Source organism: Xiphophorus maculatus, chromosome 22 (assembly GCF_002775205.1).
Source record: "Xiphophorus maculatus strain JP 163 A chromosome 22, X_maculatus-5.0-male, whole genome shotgun sequence".
NCBI lineage: Eukaryota > Metazoa > Chordata > Actinopteri > Cyprinodontiformes > Poeciliidae > Xiphophorus > Xiphophorus maculatus.
This window is the reverse complement of record NC_036464.1, coordinates 3,097,767-3,119,781: the sequence shown is the minus strand read 5'-3', so window position 1 is coordinate 3,119,781 and position 22,015 is coordinate 3,097,767. Positions and strand designations below refer to the sequence as shown.

At 47.6% G+C, this 22,015-nt stretch overlaps 1 protein-coding gene across 3 annotated transcripts; it reads right to left on the bottom strand.

The window, feature by feature from the left end:
* Window positions 1-271: 271 nt before the first annotated feature.
* Window positions 272-21,083, bottom strand: LOC102222659 (ninein-like protein). Of its 3 annotated transcripts, none has more exons than XM_023327572.1 (28): window positions 20,910-21,083; window positions 19,775-19,985; window positions 19,599-19,695; window positions 19,316-19,515; window positions 18,346-18,409; window positions 16,356-16,420; window positions 16,131-16,286; window positions 11,107-11,271; window positions 7,684-7,820; window positions 7,474-7,614; window positions 7,150-7,324; window positions 6,952-7,062; window positions 6,647-6,733; window positions 6,462-6,561; window positions 5,704-5,807; window positions 5,544-5,624; window positions 5,361-5,476; window positions 5,149-5,286; window positions 4,179-4,283; window positions 4,028-4,097; window positions 3,670-3,837; window positions 3,472-3,597; window positions 2,787-2,969; window positions 2,605-2,715; window positions 2,432-2,509; window positions 1,147-1,350; window positions 748-861; window positions 272-672 (listed from the first exon to the last, which is right to left on the bottom strand). In XM_023327572.1, exons 2-28 carry the CDS (start codon window positions 19,955-19,957, stop codon window positions 478-480), a joined length of 3,474 nt encoding a protein of 1,157 aa, XP_023183340.1. In that variant the 5' UTR covers window positions 19,958-19,985; window positions 20,910-21,083; the 3' UTR covers window positions 272-477. The 3 variants fall into 3 exon arrangements, with proteins under 3 accessions (XP_023183340.1, XP_023183342.1, XP_023183341.1); XM_023327574.1 differs by having other exon boundaries at window positions 16,356-16,417; XM_023327573.1 differs by lacking the exon at window positions 20,910-21,083 and adding an exon at window positions 20,559-20,691.
* Window positions 21,084-22,015: the final 932 nt, after the last annotated feature.

Below are 22,015 nucleotides of genomic sequence, written 5' to 3'. Positions count from 1 at the left end.
CACTGAGAGTTAAGTCTGTTGCCGGGCAGATTTCACAGATCCAGGTGAACATCAGCGCCTCATTTTAACCCAGAAGAGGAGGTCTCACTCTGAGGTAAAAACCTAGTACCTGTCCAGGTGGAGAGGCCACACCCACCAGTTTACACACAGTGACACTGAGCCGACAGGTTAGAAAACTTTAAAAGAAATTTTATCAAGTTTAAAATATTTCACATAAAACAATATTAAAAATGTTTATTAGAAATAATCAGTTTTTCTATAAAATTCCCCTTAAAGCTGAATCATTTCAGACAGAAAAACATCTGAAGAAAATAAAAACAAATAAAAAAAAAAAACCTCCATTTAGAGAAAAATCAGCTTCAAATGTCTGAATGGAACCAGAGCAGCTAAAAACGCCAGGAGGTGAGCTCTGATTGGACGATCCTCAGCTCTGATTGGATGCCTCCTTGCTGAAGGTCATCGGCTCCCAGCTAGAGGTCAGCTGGAGGTCACGGCGGCGGCCACCACCTCCCTCAGCAGCGCCCCCAACGCTGTGACCTTGCCCTCCAGCTGGTCGTTCTTCTTCTCTGCCTGTTTCTGCCGCAGCTCTGTGACCTGCAGCGCCGCCAGCAGCTGCGCATTCTGCAGGTGCAGCTCCTTCAGTGCACTGCTGGTCTTGTTGCTCCGCTCCATCTGGACAGAACCAAAGGTCAGAACCAGAGGTCAGAATGGGCCGGCGGGTCGGCGCCAGCAGAACCACAGACTCACCTGCTCCTTCAGCTGCTGTACGTTGTCCTGCAGCACGCTGCGCAGCGCCTTCAGCTGCGCCTCCAGGCCGGCGGCCCGCTGCTGCAGCGCCGCCTCCGCTCTATTGAACTGTTCCTGAAGGCAGCATAGAGGCAGCGGTCAGAACCAGAACCTGTGCAGCTTAGACTTAGACTTGTACTTTATTGATCCTTTGGGAAGACTCCCTCAGGAAATTGAAGTTACCAGCAGCTCCCAGGCAAAAAACAAAGATAACACACAGTAAGCAAAAGTGCAAAAGAATACAAAATACAAATTAAATACTAAGGTACACACTAAATGTGAGTAACCAAAACCTTAAATTATGCAAGAAACAAGGAATAAGAATATAGAATATAAGGCCGGTTCTGGTTCTGAACCCACCTGCTTCAGGCTGGCCTGGGATCTGCTCTGCTGCAGCTGCAGCTCCAGCTGCGCCTGTCGCTGCTGGCTCCGCCCCCGCTCCGCCCGCAGCTCCGCCTGCAGCTGCTCCAGCTGCTGCCTGCCGCCCGCATGCTCCTGCAGCTGCTGCAGCCGCCGCAGCTGCTGCGCCTTGGCCACACCTAGCGCCACATCCGCCCGCTGCGCCTGCAAACACACACACGGGTTCTGACCCGGTTCTGACTTGGTTCTACCGCTTCAGGTTAAGTGGATCAGAGGTTGCAGCTCCACTAAAATCTCTTCAGCTTGTTGTTTAGATCTAGATGGTTTTTATCTGATTATCAGTAAATGTTGATCAGAACTTTATGGTCATGTTGACTCGGACCGTGTTAGCCTGACTGTTAGCTAATTCTGTTAGCCTGACTGTTGGCTCATTCTGTTAGCCTGACTGTTAGCTCATACTGTTAGCCTGACTGTTAGCTCATTCTGTTAGCCTGACTGTTAGCTCATTCTGTTAGCCTGACTGTTGGCTCATTCTGTTATCCTGACTGTTAGCTCATTCTGTTAGCTCATACTGCTAGCCTGACTGTTAGCTCATTCTGTTAGCCTGACTGTTAGCTCATACTGTTAGCCTGACTGTTGGCTCATTCTGTTAGCCTGACTGTTGGCTCATTCTGTTATCCTGACTGTTAGCTCATACTGTTAGCCTGACTGTTAGCTCATTCTGTTAGCCTGACTGTTAGCTCATTCTGTTAGCCTGACTGTTGGCTCATTCTGTTATCCTGACTGTTAGCTCATTCTGTTATCCTGACTGTTAGCTCATACTGTTAGCCTGACTGTTAGCTCATACTGTTAGCCTGACTGTTAGCTCATACTGTTAGCCTGACTGTTGGCTCATTCTGTTATCCTGACTGTTAGCTCATTCTGTTAGCCTGACTGTTAGCTCATACTGTTAGCCTGACTGTTAGCTCATTCTGTTAGCCTGACTGTTAGGTCATACTGTTAGCCTAACTGTTAGCCTGACTGTTAGCTCATTCTGTTAGCCTGACTGTTAGCTCATTCTGTTAGCCTGACTGTTAGCTCATACTGTTAGCCTAACTGTTAGCTCATACTGTTAGCCTGACTGTTAGCTCATACAGTTAGCTCATACTGTTAGCCTGACTGCTAACTCAGACTGTTAGCCTCACTCAGAGGATTCACCGTCTCCTGACCTCATGCTGATGGACCTTCTGCGCTGTCTCTATCTGGTTCTGGTCCGGTTCTGACCCATTTCCAGTCTGGTTCTGACCTGCTCCTCTGCCTGTGTCCGCGCCGTCTCCGCCTGGTCCAATCTGGATTTCAGGTTCTGCTGCTCCTGGTTCAGGTTCTGGACCCAAACAGAACCAGTCACATCATCATGGGTCCAGTCTGGGCCCGGTTCTACAGGTTCTGGTGATTAATTGTGAAGCCCCGCCCCGGTACCTGCTGCTGCAGCTCCTGGTTCTGGACCGTCAGTCTGTGGGTCTGCAGGTTCTGCTGGAGCTCCGCCTTCTCCTCCATCAACCTCTGGGCCTCTGCCTGCTGCTCCTCCACCTGCAGCCAACAGAACCAATCAGAACCGGGTCAAACATGACGACTGACAAACACACTGCAGCATAGCTCACCTTACTGAGCGCCTCCCTCAGCTTCCTGTGGAGCTCCGACACTTCCTGGGCGTGGCCCAGCTTCTCCTGCGTGGCGGCCAGCAGCTCGGCCTCCGCCTGCAGGGCGGCGACATGCTGCTGCGCCTGCTGCTGCGCCTGCTGCTGCGCCTGCTGCTGCGCCTGCTGCTGCGCCTGCTGCTGCGCCTGCAGGACAGGAAGCTGCAGCTACAGCCTGACTCCAGCAGGGGGAGATGCTCTAATCCCTGCTAATGTTGGACTGGACAAAATGGCCGCTGTGCTGGCTGTTGGGGCAGAACTTTAAACATCGTTTTAAATGCTAAAGTTCTTAATTATTAGACTTTAGGTAAAACTCATATTTATTATTGGTTATTATGAAACATTTCTTTAACGTCACTGAAGAACCATCCTGTCATCTTTCACTGCTGATAGAAAACATCGAGTTAAATATGAAAATCATTTAGTTAATGACACGATTCTGCAAACCGAGTTTCTGGAATATTAAGCAGTTCTGTTGCTCTTATTAAAGGGGCGTGTCTCTGATTAAAGGGGCATGTCTCTTATTAAAGGGGCGTGTCTCTTATTAAAGGGGCGTATCTCTTATTAAAGGGGCGTGTCTCTTATTAAAGGGGCGTGTCTTACCCCCTGTATTCCACGGCTGCAGGTGGTGTTTTTGCACCTATCTTACGTAGCGTTTCTGCTGCTCCCGGTCTTTCTGCAGCTCCTCCCTCTCCTCCGCCACCATCTGAAGCTCCGCCCTCATCCTGCTAAGCTCCGCCTTCACATTGCTAAGCTCCGCCTCCAGCCGCCTCACCTGAAACAACAGCACCTGTCAGCTCCAACAGCTTTTACCTTTGTAAAAGTCGGGTCTATCAGCCCGACTCACAGCAGCCCCCTCCTCTTCCTGTTCCTTGGTAACGGATGCTAGGCGTTCCCGCAGCATCCGGACCATCTCCTGCTCGCTATGGAGACGGTTGCTAAGGTTGCCGTTGTCGCTGCTGAGCTGCAGGTTCCTGCCACTCAGGTCCAGAACCTCCTCACGGTACCGGGAGTTCTGCAGCGGGAGAAGGCGGGTCAGGAGTCTGCAGGCCGGTTCTGAACCGCCTCCCACACCAGAACCAGGAGGTTCTGATGCCTCCCAGTTCAGATCATAGTAAAGTTCTCTGATGCCTCACTGGGAGTCTCCAGAACCTTTATTGTGAAAGTCTGACAACACTTCCAAAGCATGTGGGCTGGGTCAGAACCTCTCTGTGGAGCTGCTCCTCCTCCTCTCTGCTTGTCTCCCGCTCCTCCTCCACCTCCTGCTGCCTCCTCCTGCAAGCAGAACAGCGGACCGGGTCAGACGTCTCCAGAACCGGCAGAGGATCAGAACCCGGGACCTGGAGCCAGACTTGCCTCCTCTTCTCAGACTCATCCTCCAGGTTCTGGACTGTCTGCTGCAGAACCTTCAGCCTCTCCTGCAGAGCAGCATTCTCCGACCGGACCGCCTCCAGCTGGGCCCTGCAGGACAGAACCCAACAGAACCTGAAGATACACAACCTGAACCAGAACTAGAACCAGATGGAGCAGTTAGTTTACATACAGAGGATCTGATTGGTCCATGAAATTCATGCAGTCAAATCATTGGCCGGTTAGAGATGGAGCCGTGCGTTCTGATTGGCCGGTTAGAGATGGAGCCGTGCGTTCTGATTGGCCGGTTAGAGATGGAGCCGTGCGTTCTGATTGGCCGGTTAGAGATGGAGCCGTGCGTTCTGATTGGCCATAGAGACCTGCCTCCAGTTCACTCTAGCTGACAAACCTGTGAGGTCCGGTCCGGTCGGCCTGGTCCTCCCAGTCGGTCCGGACCTCCAGCTCCAGAACCAGGTCCTCCAGCTCCACCAGCTGCCGGGCCAGCCTCCTCTTCTCCGTCTCAAAGTTCTGTTGGGTTCTGCTCAGCTGGTTCTGGGAGTCCAGCAGGGCCCGTTGCAGCAAGTCGATCCGCTCCGAGGTTCTGGAGGGGGCGCTGAGGGAGCATAGCTCCTCCTCCATTTCCACGATCTGGGAGGACAGCTGGTCCACCAGAACCATGTAGGTTCTGTTCTCCTGGCCCAACCGGGTTACCTCCTCCTGCAGCAGTGAGGTCCGGTTCTGCTCTTCCTGCAGCACTTCCTGCAGCGCCGTCTCAACGCTCCTGATCCAGTCTAGGGAGTCCGACCCATTTCTGAGGAGCAGAACTTCCTGTGGCTCCACTGGCTCCGCCCCCTCCAGGCTGGCCTGTGATTGGCCGAACCGTGGGGCCGCCTCCTCCTTCCTGCTCACAGCAGCAGCTCGGCTGTGATTGGCTGCGGGACGCTGTGACATGCTGGTCTGTGATTGGCCCACCTACCTGACGCGCATCACTTCCTGCTGTGTGTGCAGCTTAAGCTCCGCCTCCAGCTGCTCCTTCTCAGCGCTCAGCTTCTGCACCAGGTTGCCGATCTCTCTGGCGTAGTTCTGCTCCAGCTCGGCCCGCTCTCGCTGCGCCCTGAACAGAACCAGAACCGGGTCACTGTGGCGTCCTGACCCGGCAGAACCCATGGGAACCAGCAGGGGGCGGACCTGCGCTGCTCCTCGGCGGTAAGCCCCGCCCCCTGCTGGTTCTGGAGGCGAGTCAGCGCCTCCTTCAGCTGCTGCTCCACCTGGACCTTCTGCTCCTCCAGCTCACTGATCTCCACCTGACGAAGAAACATCATCATCATTAGCAGCAGCTGGACCTCTGGTTCTGGTTCTGGTTCGGCTCACCTTGAAGGCCTGGCAGATGTCCTTCCTCTCCACCTCCATGTTCTGCTTCATCATGTCCAGCTGTCGCTCGTAGTAGTTCATCTGAGGGACAGGAGGATGAAAAGTCAGAGGTTCTGCTGGGCCAGAACCGGTACCACCGGGCCGCCAGCAGAACCGGTACCTGCGTCTCCAGCTGGATGTGCAGCTGGTGCAGCGCCTCCTGGTGGCTCTCCTTGAGCTGCTGCAGCGCCAGCTCCGACTGGATGCTCCTCATGTCCGAGTCGCCTGGAGAGGAGAGACCGGGTCAGAACTGGAACCAGAACCAAACCAGAACAGAACAGGAACTCACTGAGAGACATGGCGCCGCTCACACACCAACACACACTCTGCTGAGCTGCAGGTGTGTGTTGGTGGGCGGGGCTTAGCCAGACCTGCAGGTCCGGTTCTGGCAGCCTGTGACTCAGCGGCTCGGTCCGACCTGTTCTCCCGGTTCCAAAGCTTCCAGAACCTTCCCCCATCAGAACCTGGCTGACGGCTCTTATTGTGAAGGGAAGGCAGTGGTTGCTATGGTGATTCCATCCCACAACATCTCTCCTGATTGGACAAGAATCGGAGCCTGGAAGCATCAGAACCTTCTGGTTCCTCATGATTATGGGTCAACAGAACCTCCAGGTCCAGTGCCTCCGGAACCAACCGGAACCAATCAGAACCATGCTGCTCTCTGATTGGACAGAAACCAATCAAATACTCAGAAGGTCCTGAGTATTTGACTGGGTCAGAACCAGAACCATCATCACTCTGAGCTGAAGGTTCTGGAGGAACGTCTGGAAAAATGGACCAGAACCATAACCGGGTCGGGTAAAGTTCTAGCTCCTTCATCAGCCAATCAGAGAGCAGGAAACAGGTTCTGGTTCTGATCCGGCCAGGCTGCTGCGGTACCTGCTGCGTCGCACTGGCTGCCGGTGCCCCCTGATGGCCTGGAGGACCTCCTGCAGCTCCTCTGGGCCTCCAGCAGCTCGTCGTTTCTGTCCTGCAGCTCCTGAACGCACCGCAGACACAGAGAGACAGGTGAGCGTCCTGCTGGGCTCCGAGGTTCTGCCGGGTCAGACTGGTACCGATCCTACCCTGCACTGGCGCTGGGACTCTCTGAGCAGCTCACAGAACCGTTCCTCATGGCTCAGGCCGGCGCCGGCCGGGTCCAAACCACCGAGCTGTCAGAACATTCAGAGCAGAGCAGTCAGTGGAGCGGGCCCAGCGGTTCTGATCCGTTGACAGCAGAGACATGGGCTCATCAAACATTCATCAGGAGAGTCAGAACAGAAACCGGACCCGACCGGGATTCACCAACACCCGGCCCGGATCACCTGGACCGGATCAGAGCTACAGGATGGAGAGGAAACCCGGAACAGGTCGGCCCGGTTCTGGTCACCTTGTGTAGCAGCAACTGGTCCAGATCCGTCTGCAGCCTCTGAACAGAACCATCTGCTTCCCTCAGCGCGGACTGCAAGGCGCCGAGCTCCTGCTGCAGGCGGAGCTTCTCCTGGAGCACAGAACCATCAGAACCGGGTCAGAACCAGCAGAATCAGGTCAGAAACAGCAGAACCGGGTCAGAACCAGCAGAACGGACCTGTGCGGCGGCATCCAGCTCCTCCTGAAGCTCCGCCTCCTTCCCCCGCAGCAGCTGCAGCTCCTGCCGCAGCGTGCTGCGCTCTCGCTCGCCCTGCTGCAGCAGCGCCTCGTTCTCCTGCTCCGCCTGCAGGCGCAGCGCCGCAGCTCGGCGCCTGAAGTCCGACTCCAGATCCCTGTTGGGTCAGAATGGGTCTGTCAGAACCGACCTCCACCTCCCGCACACGCTTTATGGGTCAGAACTTTACAGAACCTCCTCTGTTTACGGGTCACATACAGAACCAGCAGCGTTCTGACCCGGTCCAGCTCCAGAACCGGGTCCTACCTGATCCGGTTCTGGTTGAGCGCCTCCATGCTGGCGTGCCAGTCGTCCGCCTCCCGAACAAGCTGCAGGTTCTGCTGGTCGGCCCGGTCCAGATCGGACCTCAGCTTGTCCCGCTCTCTGCTGGCCTGCTCCAACGCCTCCCTGGAAGACAGGACGGGTCAGAACCGGGTCCAGGTGGGCCAACCTGGGCCGGCTAGTTCCGGAGCCTACTGCAGATGTTGGATCTCGGTCCTGTAGGAGATGAGCGCCGCCTGGTGGACAGAGTTGGCGCTCAGCAGCAGCTCGTTGTCCAGAACCAGGGTCAGGTCCGATAGGCTGAGCCGCTCCTCCAGGGGGAAGTCCAGGCTCTGCAAGCACACACACACACACACACACACACACACACACACACACACACACACACACACACACACACACACACACACACACACACACACACACACACACAGCTTTACAGAACCAGACCTCCAACCAGCAGGGGGCGCTGCTCAGACTAATGCTGCAGATTGAAGGTTCTGGATGCAGGTTCGTCCAGTTGACGATCTATTATTGGATCAAATTGATCTGATTTATTGGTAAATCCTGATCAAATCTTCATGGTGGGAACTTTAACCTTCACACTGACTCTGATGCTGTTAGCCTGAATGTAGCTTCAACGCTAGCTCAGACCGTTAGCTTCAATGCTAGCTCAGACCATTAGCTTCAATGCTAGCTCAGACTATTAGCCTCAATGCTAGCTCAGACCATTAGCTAGCTGTAATTCACATCATTTATTCTATAAATTAATCTCAAATCAAAAGTCATCAAATGGGATTTTAGTGCCTTCAGTGAATCTTCTAACTGAACCGTCTGTATTGTGATCTGATGTTTTCATCAGTTTTACAGTCAAAGACTGTGAACTCTGGTAAATGATCAGTTATGTCACTTATTAATATTCTACTAGTTAAACTATTTTCAAGAATAGAAAGTAAAAATATTACCAGTTACTGTTGACAGTGCGATGCAATGCAACTGGTGATCTTAGACAGTACATGGTGTTAAGTTCTTCTGTCATTCTGTGTTTATTTGGATTTAGAAGATTAATGCTGAAATCCCCACAGATAAATGCAACTTTCTGATTAATTTTATAAATGTTTCTTCCATCCAGTTATTGAATATTCCTATATTTGATCCAGGAGCAGCTCATAAAGACATTCTTTTTTTTTTCCATGAGTCTTTCTATAGTCACACATTCAACATTATCCATGACAGTTGACATTGTTTCTGTCTTATAATTAATGTTCTTGTCCACTAAAAGAGCTACACCACCTCCATTTTGTTTTCTGTTTTTACAAACCGTTTCATAACCGTCCATTTCAAAGCCCTTTTCACTACTGAGCCTCGTTTCTGATGATGAAATGACATTAAAGGTCTGAGTTGTTGGACAGTTTGATGTTGTAGTTTATGTTCAGTTTTAATGTTGAACTGGTCATCAGTGTAACAGTGATAATTATCGCTGATACCAGTAAAAAGGTTTTACCAGGATCAATGTTATTTTCTATATCTTTCTGATGATGGTCTTTGTACTGAAATGTAGTCAGTTCCACATCCTGATCATCACCGATCCGTTTTTCCAAGTCTTTCCATCCAGCTGTGCCAGTTGCCATGGTAATGTTTGTATATGTGGCTAATAGTTGGTATTGCTGGGTGCAGACCGCATACCTGGTTGTCCTTTAAACGTTGTTGGGTAATTTTGGGGACCTCGAGTGGCGATGGGTGACCATCTTATCATAACAGAGATAAGCGACGGAGATAGTCCAACGTTTAGGAACTACAGCGGCTGTAATGAGCCACAGCAAAGGGAAACAAAGGTAAAATAACCTGAACAGGTGATCAACTCAAAACCACTCCTACCTTTCTACTCTCTCTCTTTGTAGTTTAAGCAAACCTGTTACCATGGCAACCGCCTGCGCCCCGTAATACGAGCAAAGATTACGTTAAAAACATAACATTCAGTCCGTTACGGTATCAAGTTTCCAGGCTTGATATTTATTTCTTGATTATTAATCAGAGCTTCCCTGAACACAGCGATGGTTGACTGACTAGCTGTACTTGGTGCTAACGTGGCTAACAGGAGTAACAGTTTAGTCCAAAGCCTTTTCTGCTAAAATAAAATCTTTAGTGTATGTCAGATACAGACACATTGCATATTGATCTGTTTAGCTAACGTCAGACTGTGTAGCAGACAGGCTTCAAGGTGTACAAGTTGTATCAGTTCTGCCTTTATGCTGCACTTAGCTAACGGGAAGCTAAGTGTGTTTGTGAGACGGCCATGTAGAATGGGCATCAGCCAATGAGAAGCGGCCCTGTGGTAAGGTCCATGTCCTGCCTTCTCGTCCAGTCTGGGGTTTGTGGTGTCTAGAGCCAATAAATCCCAGATCTATACCTGATAAATCACAGATCGAGAGCCGATCTTCCTCTGATCTAGGATAGAACATCTGGATCATGTTGGTCTGAAGGGAACAGCAGTAAACTGGTTTAGTCCCATCTGTCCCACTGATCCCAGTTTGTTCCTGAATGATAAATGTTCTTCAGACTGCTGGGTTACTGGTGGAGTCCCACTGGGCTCTGGGCTCAGCCCAGTTCAGCAGACAGGATCAGTGCTGGTGATACTCAGATATTTCCATAAATCCAGATTAATCTAATCTGTCAGGATTAGACAGGAAATGAAAACCTGCTGCCAGTTTTAGTCTGTTTATCAGGTTATAATTATTATTGTTTTTATGTTATTTGTTGTTGATAATGAGTCTCTAGAGATGTTCCTGCATAAATAAAGGATTAATAATAATAATAATAATAACAATAAAGACACCCTGAATATTTCCCGTATTAAAACTTTCCTGACCTGCTGGCTGGGGTCATCCTGAGCTCCTCCTGTAGTCATGATGCTACCGGCTGCTGCAGGACAAACTGGCCACTCCTCCTCCCTTTCTTCTTCTACTACTCTCCAGTTTGCACCGTTTGCCGCCATTTTAACCTTTGGTTTCCTGTTCTTTTCTCTCCATGGCAGCTTCACCTGCTCTGTGTTCTGATTGGCTGGTTCCTTCCTGGAGGCGGCTGGCATGATGCTGCCATCACCTAATCGCTCTCCCTCTCCTGCTGTTTCTACTTTCATGAACATCAAAAATAATCCAACATCAGTTCATCTGTTTCTTCTTCTGCTGTGTCTTCGCTAACCTCCAGTCGGTCGGTTCCCATGGTACTGAGCCCGGTTCTGGTTCTGCTGCATCTTCTCTAACCTACAGCTGATCACCGACTGTCTTCATTAAACGTAATAAATATATAAAGTTATATACGCAGAAAATGCATTGAAAACAAAAGAGGAGCAGTGAAACAACCTTCTATTCTATTAGCATTTTCTATAGATCTAAAATTATTAAGTTTTTCCAGATCAATCATGGAGAAATATGGGACACCTTTGGTACCGACCCGACCCGATCTGACTCGAATGTGAGTAATCTGAGGTTCTGAGGTAATCTGCTGTGCGGTTTGGATCGGGTCAGCAAGCAACCAGTACCAGAACCAGACAGAATGCTCTTGTACTCCTCTAATTCAGATTCTATTGTAATCCAACAGAACCGGGTCTGGACCCACCTGCAGGATCTGCTGGCTGTTCCTGATGCCCGCCTCGGCCCACAGCGCCGCCACGCGCTCCGGGCTGGTGCTGCCAGACCCGTCGTCCAGCCGGGTCAGAACCCTGGGGCCCACAGTGGCTGTGAGCAGGGAGCGGGCCGAGCCGTCCGGTACCAGCTGCTGGTTCTGGAAGGAGAGAGAGAAGAAGGAATAAGATCTGCTAATCTGGATTATCCCGACCAGAATCGCCTGAATGAATCCGACTGATTCTACAAAACACGTTTGAACCGATGGCCCAAACACTGAGGAGAACCACTGGTTCTGGTTCTGCAGCTGGGCCTGGATAATCACCTGACACTGGTCCATGCCGACCCGCTGGGTCACCGGCCCGGTTCTGCAGAATATCATACTGCAGCTGCCTGAGGAGAAACACCTGTTCACCTGCAGCACATGGCGCTCCTTCTGGCCCCGCCCACCTGTAGACACTGCCAGTTGCTGATTGGCCAGCAGGCGGTGCTGCCTTCAGGAGCATCGGGTCAAACTGGACCAGAGTGAAACATTTACATCTCTTAACCGGGTCAGAGAGGTTCTGGATCAGGAATCAAAACCGGACCAGAACTTCAGTCCAACGGGCTCTTTGCAGGTCAGCTTCCGCGTTCGGGGAAAAGCGGCTCGGTCGTTTCCGGTCTGAAGAAAATGTCATTTTACACTCGGTGCTTGTCCAAGGTAACAGTTCATGATGAACATCGATCCGTAGCTCCAACAAGTAGCTGGAGAAAAGTTTTAAGATGTTCGTCTCGTTATACATTCACAGAAACGAAGGTGAGTTTTACTTTCTTTAAACTTTGTGGCTAACATTAGCTTTAGCTTATGCTAACAGCCAATATTCTCTGACATTTGTCTTGTAAAAATGTGCTATTTAAGGATCTAAACATTTTCATCCATTCTAATGGACAATGTTTTTACTTTATTTTATACTTATATGTGTTTATTGTCGTTAGTGTCAGAGACCAAGTAACAGGGAGACCACGGTTCGGGCTTTTTGCTTCCGAACCATGAGGAAGCACAACATAGCTTAACGGTAGAGCAGCTCTGGAGTCAGAGTTTGACTTTATCTGACTGTTCAGATTCAAAGTTGTGCTACCGAGTTCCTTAGGAGTCCCGAGGAAGGAGGATCACGGACAGCCTGGTACTGATCCGAGACACCATTGTTTTGCGAGAGACAGAAACATTGGGCTGATAGTCCTAGATTTTGAGAAAGCTTTTGATCGGGTCTCGCACCAGTACCTCTTTCAGGTACTGCGAAAAATGGGTTTTCCTGGGAGGTTCGTAGCCTGGGTGGGACTGCTGCACCGAGACATCTCCAGCAGGTTCCTGGTTAACGGGTTTCTGACAAAAGCAGTGAAAGTGAACTGGGTGTCCGTTATCCGCCTGCATCGAGCCGCTGGCGCAGATCTTGAGAAGGACCCACAGATTTTAGGGGTAACGATACCGGGGAGTGGAGGGCAGGAAGCCAAATGTCTTTTATATGTGGATGATTTTAACATTTTATGTACAGACCTTTTATCAGTGGATAGGATTTTTCAATTAACAGATTGGTTCGGGAAAGCATCAGGGTTCCAAAATAAACAAAGAAAAACAAAAGCCCAATTCTACAGACCATGGAGAAATAACAAAAACACAGGATTACAGTTTCAGGTATCGCAGGAAGAACAAAAAATACTGGGGGTGAAATTCGATAGAAATGGAGGAGGAAAGACAAACTGGACAGAAATAATAGGAAAAGTAAAATAAAGACTGGGATCCTGGGGACTGAGGAATCTAACGACAGAGGGGAAGATTTTAATAGTGAAAGCAGTGATTTTACCAGTGTTTTTATTAACCAGTTCTGTTTTTATTCCTCCTGATTTTAGAGCTGCAACGAGCCATTTTTTACTTTATCTGGGGCTCCAACAGACTGCGAAGAGAGATTATGAAGAGACCGAAGGAGAAAGGAGGGAAAGGAGTCCCAGATTTGTATTTGTTTTTAGGCAGCCACTCACTGAAAACAAGTAATGAACATTTCCACCAAGCCGAAAACAAACAACATGACCAGATTCTGGCTGGGTTCCTTTTTAAGAAAATTAAAACTGGTAAAAAGTAGCTTTTAACCACCGGCATACGCTTTCATACGGAAATTTTTAGAACATTTTAAACTGTAAGGAGAAGAGAGCAGGATTTTAACCAACAATCGTTTTATTATTTCAGTTGTACAGGACTGGGAACCAGTGACTCCAGTGCGCGGCCTCCTGTATGGAGACGCCTCCACCGTTTGGCGCAACGTGAGCCATCCCGTCCTTCCAAACAGACTCCAGGATGTCATGGATGGTGGCTCATGGGATCCTGCCGGTCAGAGCCGTTATGCACTCCGACGTCCATCTGCCCCCGACCCGGTTGTGGCGCGCCGAAGTCGGTGAGGCCCCTGCTGTGGGAGTGCAGTGCTGCTGTGGACCTGTGGGCGAAGGCCGGCTCCTTGCAATTCCCACACTTGCCAGCAAGGGAGGTCCTCCATGGACAGCTAGTGCTGTACGGGGTGAGCCAGCAGACAATCCCGAAGAAGGACTTCGCTGAGATGTGGCTCACCCTAGCCACCATCAAAGACGCCATTTGGACCTCCAGAAACTTGCTGGTGAGCAGGCGCAGGCAGACGCCCCCCGTGGCTGTGATCCGGATGGCAGCAGCAAAAGAGGGTTTTATATCCTTGTTCTTAGCTTCTTTTAGTTTAACTTGAATGACAAATTGTATTTATTTAAAGGAAAAAAATTCTGTGTAATTGTAAAATGTCATGTTTTTAAAATGTTCTAAGTAACAATAAAATTTTTCCAAAGAAAAAAAATCGTGTTCCTTAAGGTCTCCGTGTTATTTCGCTTTATTAGTTTAGGATGTTTCTAGTGAAGCAGGACGGTGTTTCCAGCAGTGTGTACAGGCGGGTCAGTAGCTGGGCTGTCTGGTTCTGGTCTGCTCTCTGGTTCCCATAAACTCTTTCAGGCTGAATACAGAAGTGATTCCATGGAAATAACACAGGAGGCTCCTTTACCTTCTGCTTTAGGCTGAACAAGTTGATCCGGAGTGAAGTGAAGGCTGTAAACTTTGCTGTGCAGCGTTAGCTTTAACTGGTAGCGACGAATATTTACAAGCCACCGTCTTCTTAATTCAGGACTGTTTGGAAATCCATGAAAACTTAAAAGCCCATTATATTAGGAAGACAGCAATGTTCATAGTATTGTTTTATTTGCGTCTGAAATAAGACTTTGTCTTTTCTAGCTGTCATGGTAACTCAGAGCAAGAAAGCCGCATTTTGCTCATGTGGATGTGACATCAGTGCCGGACGTGCAAAGAGCCCATTCCCTGACAACTGCTCTGCTTTGGTTCTGATGGTTCTGATTGGTTCTTCATCTGATCGTCTTCTGTAAATCTCATTCATTTGATCAATAAAGTTTCTTTGGAAGAAAGAAATAACTAATAATTTCTGAAATTTGGCCTGAAGTGTGAGAAGCTGAGGGAAGTCTGGGCTCCGACCCGACCCAATGGACTCACTGAGAAATAATTCCTTACCTAAATGGATCTTTACCTAATTTCAACCACAAATATAAACTGATAAAGGAAAAAAAAACACATTACCAGCAGTGATGTCAGTAACTGTCAGTAATCTAACGCGTTTCTATATCAAATCCAGTAATCAGATTACAGTTACTGATCCGAATCAATGTGTTACTATTTTATTTAATTTCCTCTGTGCGTCTCGCCGCCGTTTCTATGCAGCAGCAGCAACAGAAACATGAACCGTGGAGGAGACGCACATCTTATTCCTGGAAAACAGGAACTACTTTGGGTTTCTGTCATCAGGTCCAATTATTATAAGCGACTTTGGGCTTGTTTTTTCTAAAGTCACTTGCAAATTTAATGAGTCGGTTCGGTTTTCTGGGCTTGTTTTTGAAGGTGAAGCTGCTCATTTAGAAATAAGCAGAGACTCAATAAACCCCAGAATTTGACTGACATCCAGGTCGTTTCAGTCGGATTCTCCCTGTCCATCATTTCCTGGATGATCCGTCCAAATATCTTTGTTAATGTCTAGGTAATATGAATATGTATTAATGTAATAATATCTATATGACCTGTGAATGACGTCACAGGTCATATAGAAAACTTTAAACATGGAGACTAACATGAACAGATCAATAAACGTGAAAACAGCCACCAACAAACGAGTTTGTAAAGTTACACAACTGAACATCACTCTAATCATTAATGTTAAGATAAGTGTCACTAATCTGTGCAGCCATCTGATTGGTGGAGCCAGCAGGGCCGTAACACAGAGGGGGCTGCAAGGGGGCTCTAAAATCCTATCTAGAGTTTTACAGACAATAGTGGAACTAAGAAAAACACGCAAAAATGACTAAAGGTTTATTTTGACTGTTGTAACCATGAAACGATTTATTGTTTAATGGTTCAACAATGAGACACATTGTTGATGTTTATAAAATAAATGGCGATTACACAAGTATTGGCAAAACTCAGTGTAATTTGACATTGATTGGAGGAAGGTTGTTGTCAGCAGGTGCTGAAAGTAACTAAAAAGGTTACTTGTAATCTAAGTTACTTTTTCAAGGAGTAATCAGATTAAAGTTTCTTTTTCAAATTAACTATGCCATCACTGATTATCATAAATAATAAAAATAGTTATTCTAACAGAAATGGGAAAAATGACCCTGGTTACAATCATAAATGTTTTTCTAAATAAAGTTTTATATTGTTGCTTTTCATGCTGTAATTGATGGAGGTCTGTTATTTATAATAAAACTTTATTTTGAGTATAGACTTTTTTCTACTTCTATTATTAATAAAGTCTTAATTTGAAACAATCATTAATATTGTCACTGTACTCCAGAGCTGAAGGTGGCGCTATTGCCCAACATGGCTGCTGTTGTTTCTGTTGAAGTCTTGAACTATCAGTTTATTTTCAATTCCTCGTGTCTGAACAGAATATTCTTAGAACATAATTTTACCCAGAGTGGCGCCCTCTGCAGGTCAGCTGACCGGATGGGGGTGGAGCTTAGCGTGGGGGTGGAGCTCCACAGAACCTTCCTGATGGTAACCCGTCCATCCCGGTTAGCGTCCAGGTTAGCATCTCGGTTAGCATCTAATCGCTGGAGCAGAGCTTCCTGCAGACACAGTGGGATCATCAGGATTGGTTCAGCTGGTTCTGGTTCTGGTTCTGGACGTCCAGCTACCTGCAGGTCCAGGTGATCACACACTGCAGCCACATCACATCCTCCTGCGTCCTGCTGCTGATCTGCTGCAGAGACGGCAGAATTAAAAGCTGCATTGTGTAACTTTTATAGAAAATGTTTTTCCGTATCGGTTCAATCCGTGTCCAGTTTGTCATGAGACAGATCGATCTCTGCCTTCCACTGCTAACTAGAAACAACCAATCAGAGCCAGGAGGAGGGTCTTAGTGCTGTCAACCGTCCTCCATGCTAATTGAGCTAGCATAGCCTTTTGTGAATGCTAAGTGTAACCTGCACAAAATAAGGAACCCGTATTTTATTTTGGCGGGTCAAACTGACAGCACCCTTTAAGTTACGGGTCACAGGTGACTCGGATCTCAATCGCTGTTGCTGCTGTCCCTGTGGCCAGCTGCTCGTCTCGGCGTCTTCTAAACTTATAGAAGAATACGGCTGGATCGAGGCTTACAAAAAGGGCCGAAGGATTAAATTGGGTGTTTCCTGTCGACCGCTCGACGGTGAGTCGTTTAATTTACGTACTTTGTTTTCTTTGGAAATAGAAATGCGGTGGCGACACGCCCACTTAATCTGTGCATTAATGACTGAAAAGTTTATTTATTGATTTAAAAGGTCATTTTCTTTTTGTTAATTTTGTGGCCGAATAGATTATATATTGTTAAAATATTAAATAGGCCTTTTGATTTTTGTAGATTTGTCCTTTTAGGACAGTTTTAGTTATTTTTTTGATTGATTTTTGCTAACGGCCTATAGAACTCTGGGCTTGGTCATTTGTTTTTATTGGGGAGTTGCGCAACGGGAAAAAAAAAGAAAAAAAAACAATTGTTTTTTGAAACGATATGGAAGTCAATTAAGTTTAATTGACTGCGTCAATTAAACTTAGATATAATGTGAAAGTGCACTTTAATTTGATCTGTACCGGTAACTTTAATTTGATTTGTACCTTTTACCGGTAACTTTAATAAGGTCTATACCCTTGATTTGAATCTGAATGTAACTTTGAATTTGATCGCGATCTTTAATTGGAAATTCATTTGAAAAAAAATCATGAGAAAACACTTTATGGAATATAGTTATTTGTTTATTTTTTTTGTAATTGTTGAATGTTTTTTATTTTGGATAACAGTTTAACAATGTTTAAACATGACAGCTAATTTGTTTTATTTTTATTCATGACCTTGTTTAGGTCAGGTTTTTTTCCCACCCCCGGTGTCACGTCAGGATGGCGAGCTACCGGATCACCGCAGCTTCGCGGTAGGATTTAAATGAACCAAGCTATTTTTTTCATTCTGGACCTATTTGCTCTGGATCTTGGAAAAAAAAGAAAACAATCAGATATTGATTGATGGACTATTGATCACCTTGGATTCATGAATGGACCAAAATAGAAACTCTTGGGTGACATCAGGGTTTATTGTTTTGTTGCTGAGTGCTTGTTGTTTTTTTTTTCTTCCTTTGTTGTGTTTTTGGTTATATTATAGAAAATCACTGTTATTATAAATATTATTATTATTGCATATCTCCATATATATATGAAGGAAAAAACCAAGTTGAATACAATAACTTAAACATACTTTTGTCTAATGGTATTTTATTCACACCCACGGGCTCCATAGCCGAATCTATCTGAGCGCCATTTGTTATATTTGGCCGTAGTCAGGCGCCTAGCCTTAAGTAGCGTTACATAAGGCTAGTTAGTAAGCATGAAAGCAGATAAACAGTTTCCATATACTGGTAAGTTGTTTCTCCACCATTAGCACATTTAGCAGCGAGTACATGAGGTTGACTGGCAGGCTTAAGCCCCGCCTCCTGGCTGTGACTGGTTGATTTTGGTGCATTTCTTCAGACGGATCGATCTGTTCTCATTACAAACTGTCACAACATTGAGACAGTTTGAGCTAATATGGAAAAACACACACTGCAGCTTTAAGTCAGAACCTCAGACCCGGTTCTGGTTCTGATTTCTGATGCAGAGTACCTTTATTGTGAAAGAGCTGCTGGTCCAACCTGCTGCTTCCTGTCTCTTCATCAGATTTCAGGCTCTGCAGAGAAAACATGGAACTGAGAGGAATCAGTGTGTTCAGAGTGTGTGTTTAGTGTGTGTGTGTGTTCAGTGTGTGTGTTCAGTGTGTGTGTTCAGTGTGTGTGAGTCCCAGGAGCAGTATAAACTGTAATCATAAGGAATTCCTGAGCAGATTTAGTTCTGCTGGATGAACAGAGACTGAGAGGATCACACACACACACACACACACACACACACACACACTGCTGAGAGAATCTGATCTGAATCTGGTCTGGTTCTACAGCAGCTGATCCTGTTTCAGATTAAAGTCTGTGTGGAGATGCAGCAGCAGAACCAGAACCAGAATTTTATCTGATGGTCCGATTTCACCTTTACTGACCTACCAACATGCAATTAAGGGCTAAAAGCTGGAACTTGGAGCCGCATATGGCACCTGAAGTAAAAGCCTTCAAGTTACCATCATCAAAGTCAGCTTTAAGTTTCTGAGTAGGAGGTCCAACTTCAGCGGGCTTCCACTACATATTTCTGAGTTCAGACTATAAAGGGAACGCACATAAAACTAAAGCTAAGGCTAATGTCAGGGCCAAGGCTAAGGCTACCAGAGCAGCTGACCACTCCAGGAGTTCAAACAGGTTAAATAAAAGAAAAATAAAACCTCCTGAAAACAGAGGATTTAGCTTATTCCAGGTAGCATCAGTGTTAGCATCAGTGTTAGCCTCAACTGCTATTATTGTTGCAGTAGACTATCTCCAAGGCAACAATAATAACTGCTGGTTCAATTGCAGGTTTATTAAACATTTTAAGGAAAGAGGGGACCCGACCACCACCCACACTCGGGTTCTGCTAGGAGCTACACAAGCTAATATAGGCTAACATAAGCTAACACATGCTAACAGAGGCTAACGATAAACCTCGGCCTGCTCACCTCCACGCTCTCCAGAGATGTGGACCGTCTCAGTTTGGCCCTGTGGACACCAGGCGGGGACGAGTCCAAGTTCAGGTCCATGGGTTTGGTTCTGGTCGGGGTCGAGTCCAGGCTGGTACTGGACTGGGTTTCGGGTCGAGAGCGGCGGCCATAACGCTTTGCTCCCTTCACAAACTTTGGCTTCACCTCCTGAGGGACGGCTGCAGAAGGAAGAGGAGAGGAGGAAGTAATCTGGCTGGGCCAGAACCAGAACCACTGACTATTGGACCTTGCAGTGTCTCACCTGGCACCAGGTAGCTGCTGTCATCCTCTGAGGTGCTGAAGTCCAGAGAGTGGGACAGAACCACCACCAAGCCGTTCTTAAACTCCTCAAAGTTCACCTGGAACACAAACAGAACCTGGACTGAGCCCGGCAGAACCCTGCAGAACCAATAGTTCTGGTCCAGTAGAACCGGTTACCCTGCCGTGGGGCCGCTCCCCAAGCAGCATGTCCAGCAACAGTGGCAGATGTGCGTCCAGCTGCAGCTTCCTGCTCAGCTCGGTCAGCTCCTCCCGGTCCAGGAAACCCGTCGCCGTCGAGTCGCAGCTGTCAAACTCCGCCCTCAGCTGGGTCACGTAGCGGCTTGGCTCCGCCTCCTCCATCGGGACGCATCACGCTGTGATGTCACACCTGGCGGGAGCAGAGAGTGGCGTCATCTGACCAATAGTCTCAGAGCCTCCAGAACCCGTGAAGCTCGTGGAGTAGAACATGGGTTCTATTAGAGTTCTAACAGTGGGAACCATCAGGGATCAGAACCGGGTTCCATAAACTCCAGGTCCACAAAGAGCAAACACACAGAACCAACCCAAAAAACCGAGACCAACGAAAACACGCAGAAAAAAATCACTTCCTGTCAACAACAAGACAGAACCACTGAGTCCCAGTAACAGACCACTGAGTCCCAGTAACAGACCACTGAGTCCCAGTAACAGACCAGTAACAGACCACTGAGTCCCAGTAACAGACCAGTAACAGACCACTGAGTCCCAGTAAAGCAGAGATGCTTTGTGTTTTATCTGAACTCGGTTCTGCTAAAAGTTTCTTCAGGTTAACAGGAAGTAGTTTCTCTCCACTGTCGCCACGTTCTTGTTCCGGAGGAGGAACTGGGTTTCCTGACATAGAAAAATTTGGACCAGTTGGTGTTTTGAACAGAACCAGAATGGACCGAACTTCCTCAGCTACAGAATCAGCACCGCAGCTAACCTTCAAATCAAAGTCTTAAGGTTTCTTTATGTCATGCCCGGTTCTAATGGCCCGGTTCTGTTCCAAAGGTTCCAGCAGTTCTGAAGCCAAAATGAATCCGTCTGTTGTGCTAGTTTCAGAATAAAAACCGAGTCCGCTCCTCGGTCGCTCGTCTGTTTCCGGAGAGCCCTCGGCTCTGCTCGGAGAGCCTCGCGGGCCGGAGAAGCTTCACCATGGGAACGGAGGCGCGAGCCACAGGAACAAAAGGCTCGCGAGGCAAACCGAGACAGAAAGTTATGAAGTTTATATCCGCGCCGTTAACTGCGCAAGGTTCGGACAGCGGAACCATACCGCTAACTGGGACTAACTTACCCGCAGAAAGTTCTGCTCCGGTCCGGGCCGAACCTCACGGGTCCTCCATGAAGGAGATACTGGAGCTGAGTCAACTGTTACAGAACCGAATCAGGGGCAGAGTTACCGGAGCTGCTGACCCAGAGAACCGAGACCCGAACTGACCGGAACAAAAACAAAATTACATACACACAAACTGACTTCCGGTTTGATTTCAAAATAAGACACCAAACCACTTCGTTTTTCAGCCGATTTCATGGTTTCTATCATTTTGTTGAACTTATCTTCCATCAATTTTACCTTTTGACGTTAATTACCGTATAACACTTTAGATGTTTTATTTGCTTCATAATAGTATTTAATGTCTTCAGTATTTTCTTACTCCAATAGTATCACTTTGTACTATATTACATATTACTACATCAGTTATTGTACAGTCATAATAAAGTTTTATTTAGCGTATTTAATTAACATATTTGAGCAAGCATTGTTAAAGCAACAAACGGTATTATTGGTATTAACTGAAGATTTACTGCTGGGATCTCCAGACAGTACCAGGTTAGCCAGTTAGAATGATGAACTGGTCCTGACTGGGTTGACTTAACTGATCAGTTCGCTGAGAATCTTCGCTACTGAACTGAAAGATTAAAACCCTGCCAGGTTTTATTTTGGTAGGAGAAGTAACCTGTTCCGGTATGCTGCTGCTGACTTGATGGAATTCTGATCGGTCGGAATTAAACTTGGTGCAGAGCACAATTCTTCCGCTGGAGGGCGCTAAAACACAGCAGGTCTGAACTACAGCGTAACGGAGAAGAACTTGGAAGTTTTCTGAAGAAAATGACGTCACCATCAAAAGCGCAGGTAGAGCAGAGGTCCAGAGGCCATCAGAACCGCGGAGCTGCAGAAACTGTTTTTACATCATTAATTCATTTCACCAGGAAGGTTTTAGGTTCTTATGTATGGAGGACCAGCTGTAAACCTGTTGAAAAAGGGCAACATTAGAGGTTCTGCAGGTTCTGAGCTGCAGTCTGATGAAAACATGAAGCAGAACCGGTTCTGCTGATCCGATCACATTCTGTTGCTCAGAACACTTCTGGTTCTGGTTTCACTGCTGCCTGTGCAGGTCG

Excerpts from the sequence above, each read along its gene's own strand:
- LOC102222659 (XM_023327572.1), bottom strand. The coding sequence starts at position 19,957 with ATGGAGGAGGCGGAGCCAAGCCGCTACGTGACCCAGCTGAGGGCGGAG. Across the intron at positions 19,516-19,598 it reads CAGCAGCTACCTGGTGCCAG|CCGTCCCTCAGGAGGTGAAG; the intron begins GTGAGACACTGC and ends TTCCTTCTGCAG. Across the intron at positions 5,287-5,360 it reads ACCGCCGAGGAGCAGCGCAG|GGCGCAGCGAGAGCGGGCCG; the intron begins GTCCGCCCCCTG and ends GGTTCTGTTCAG.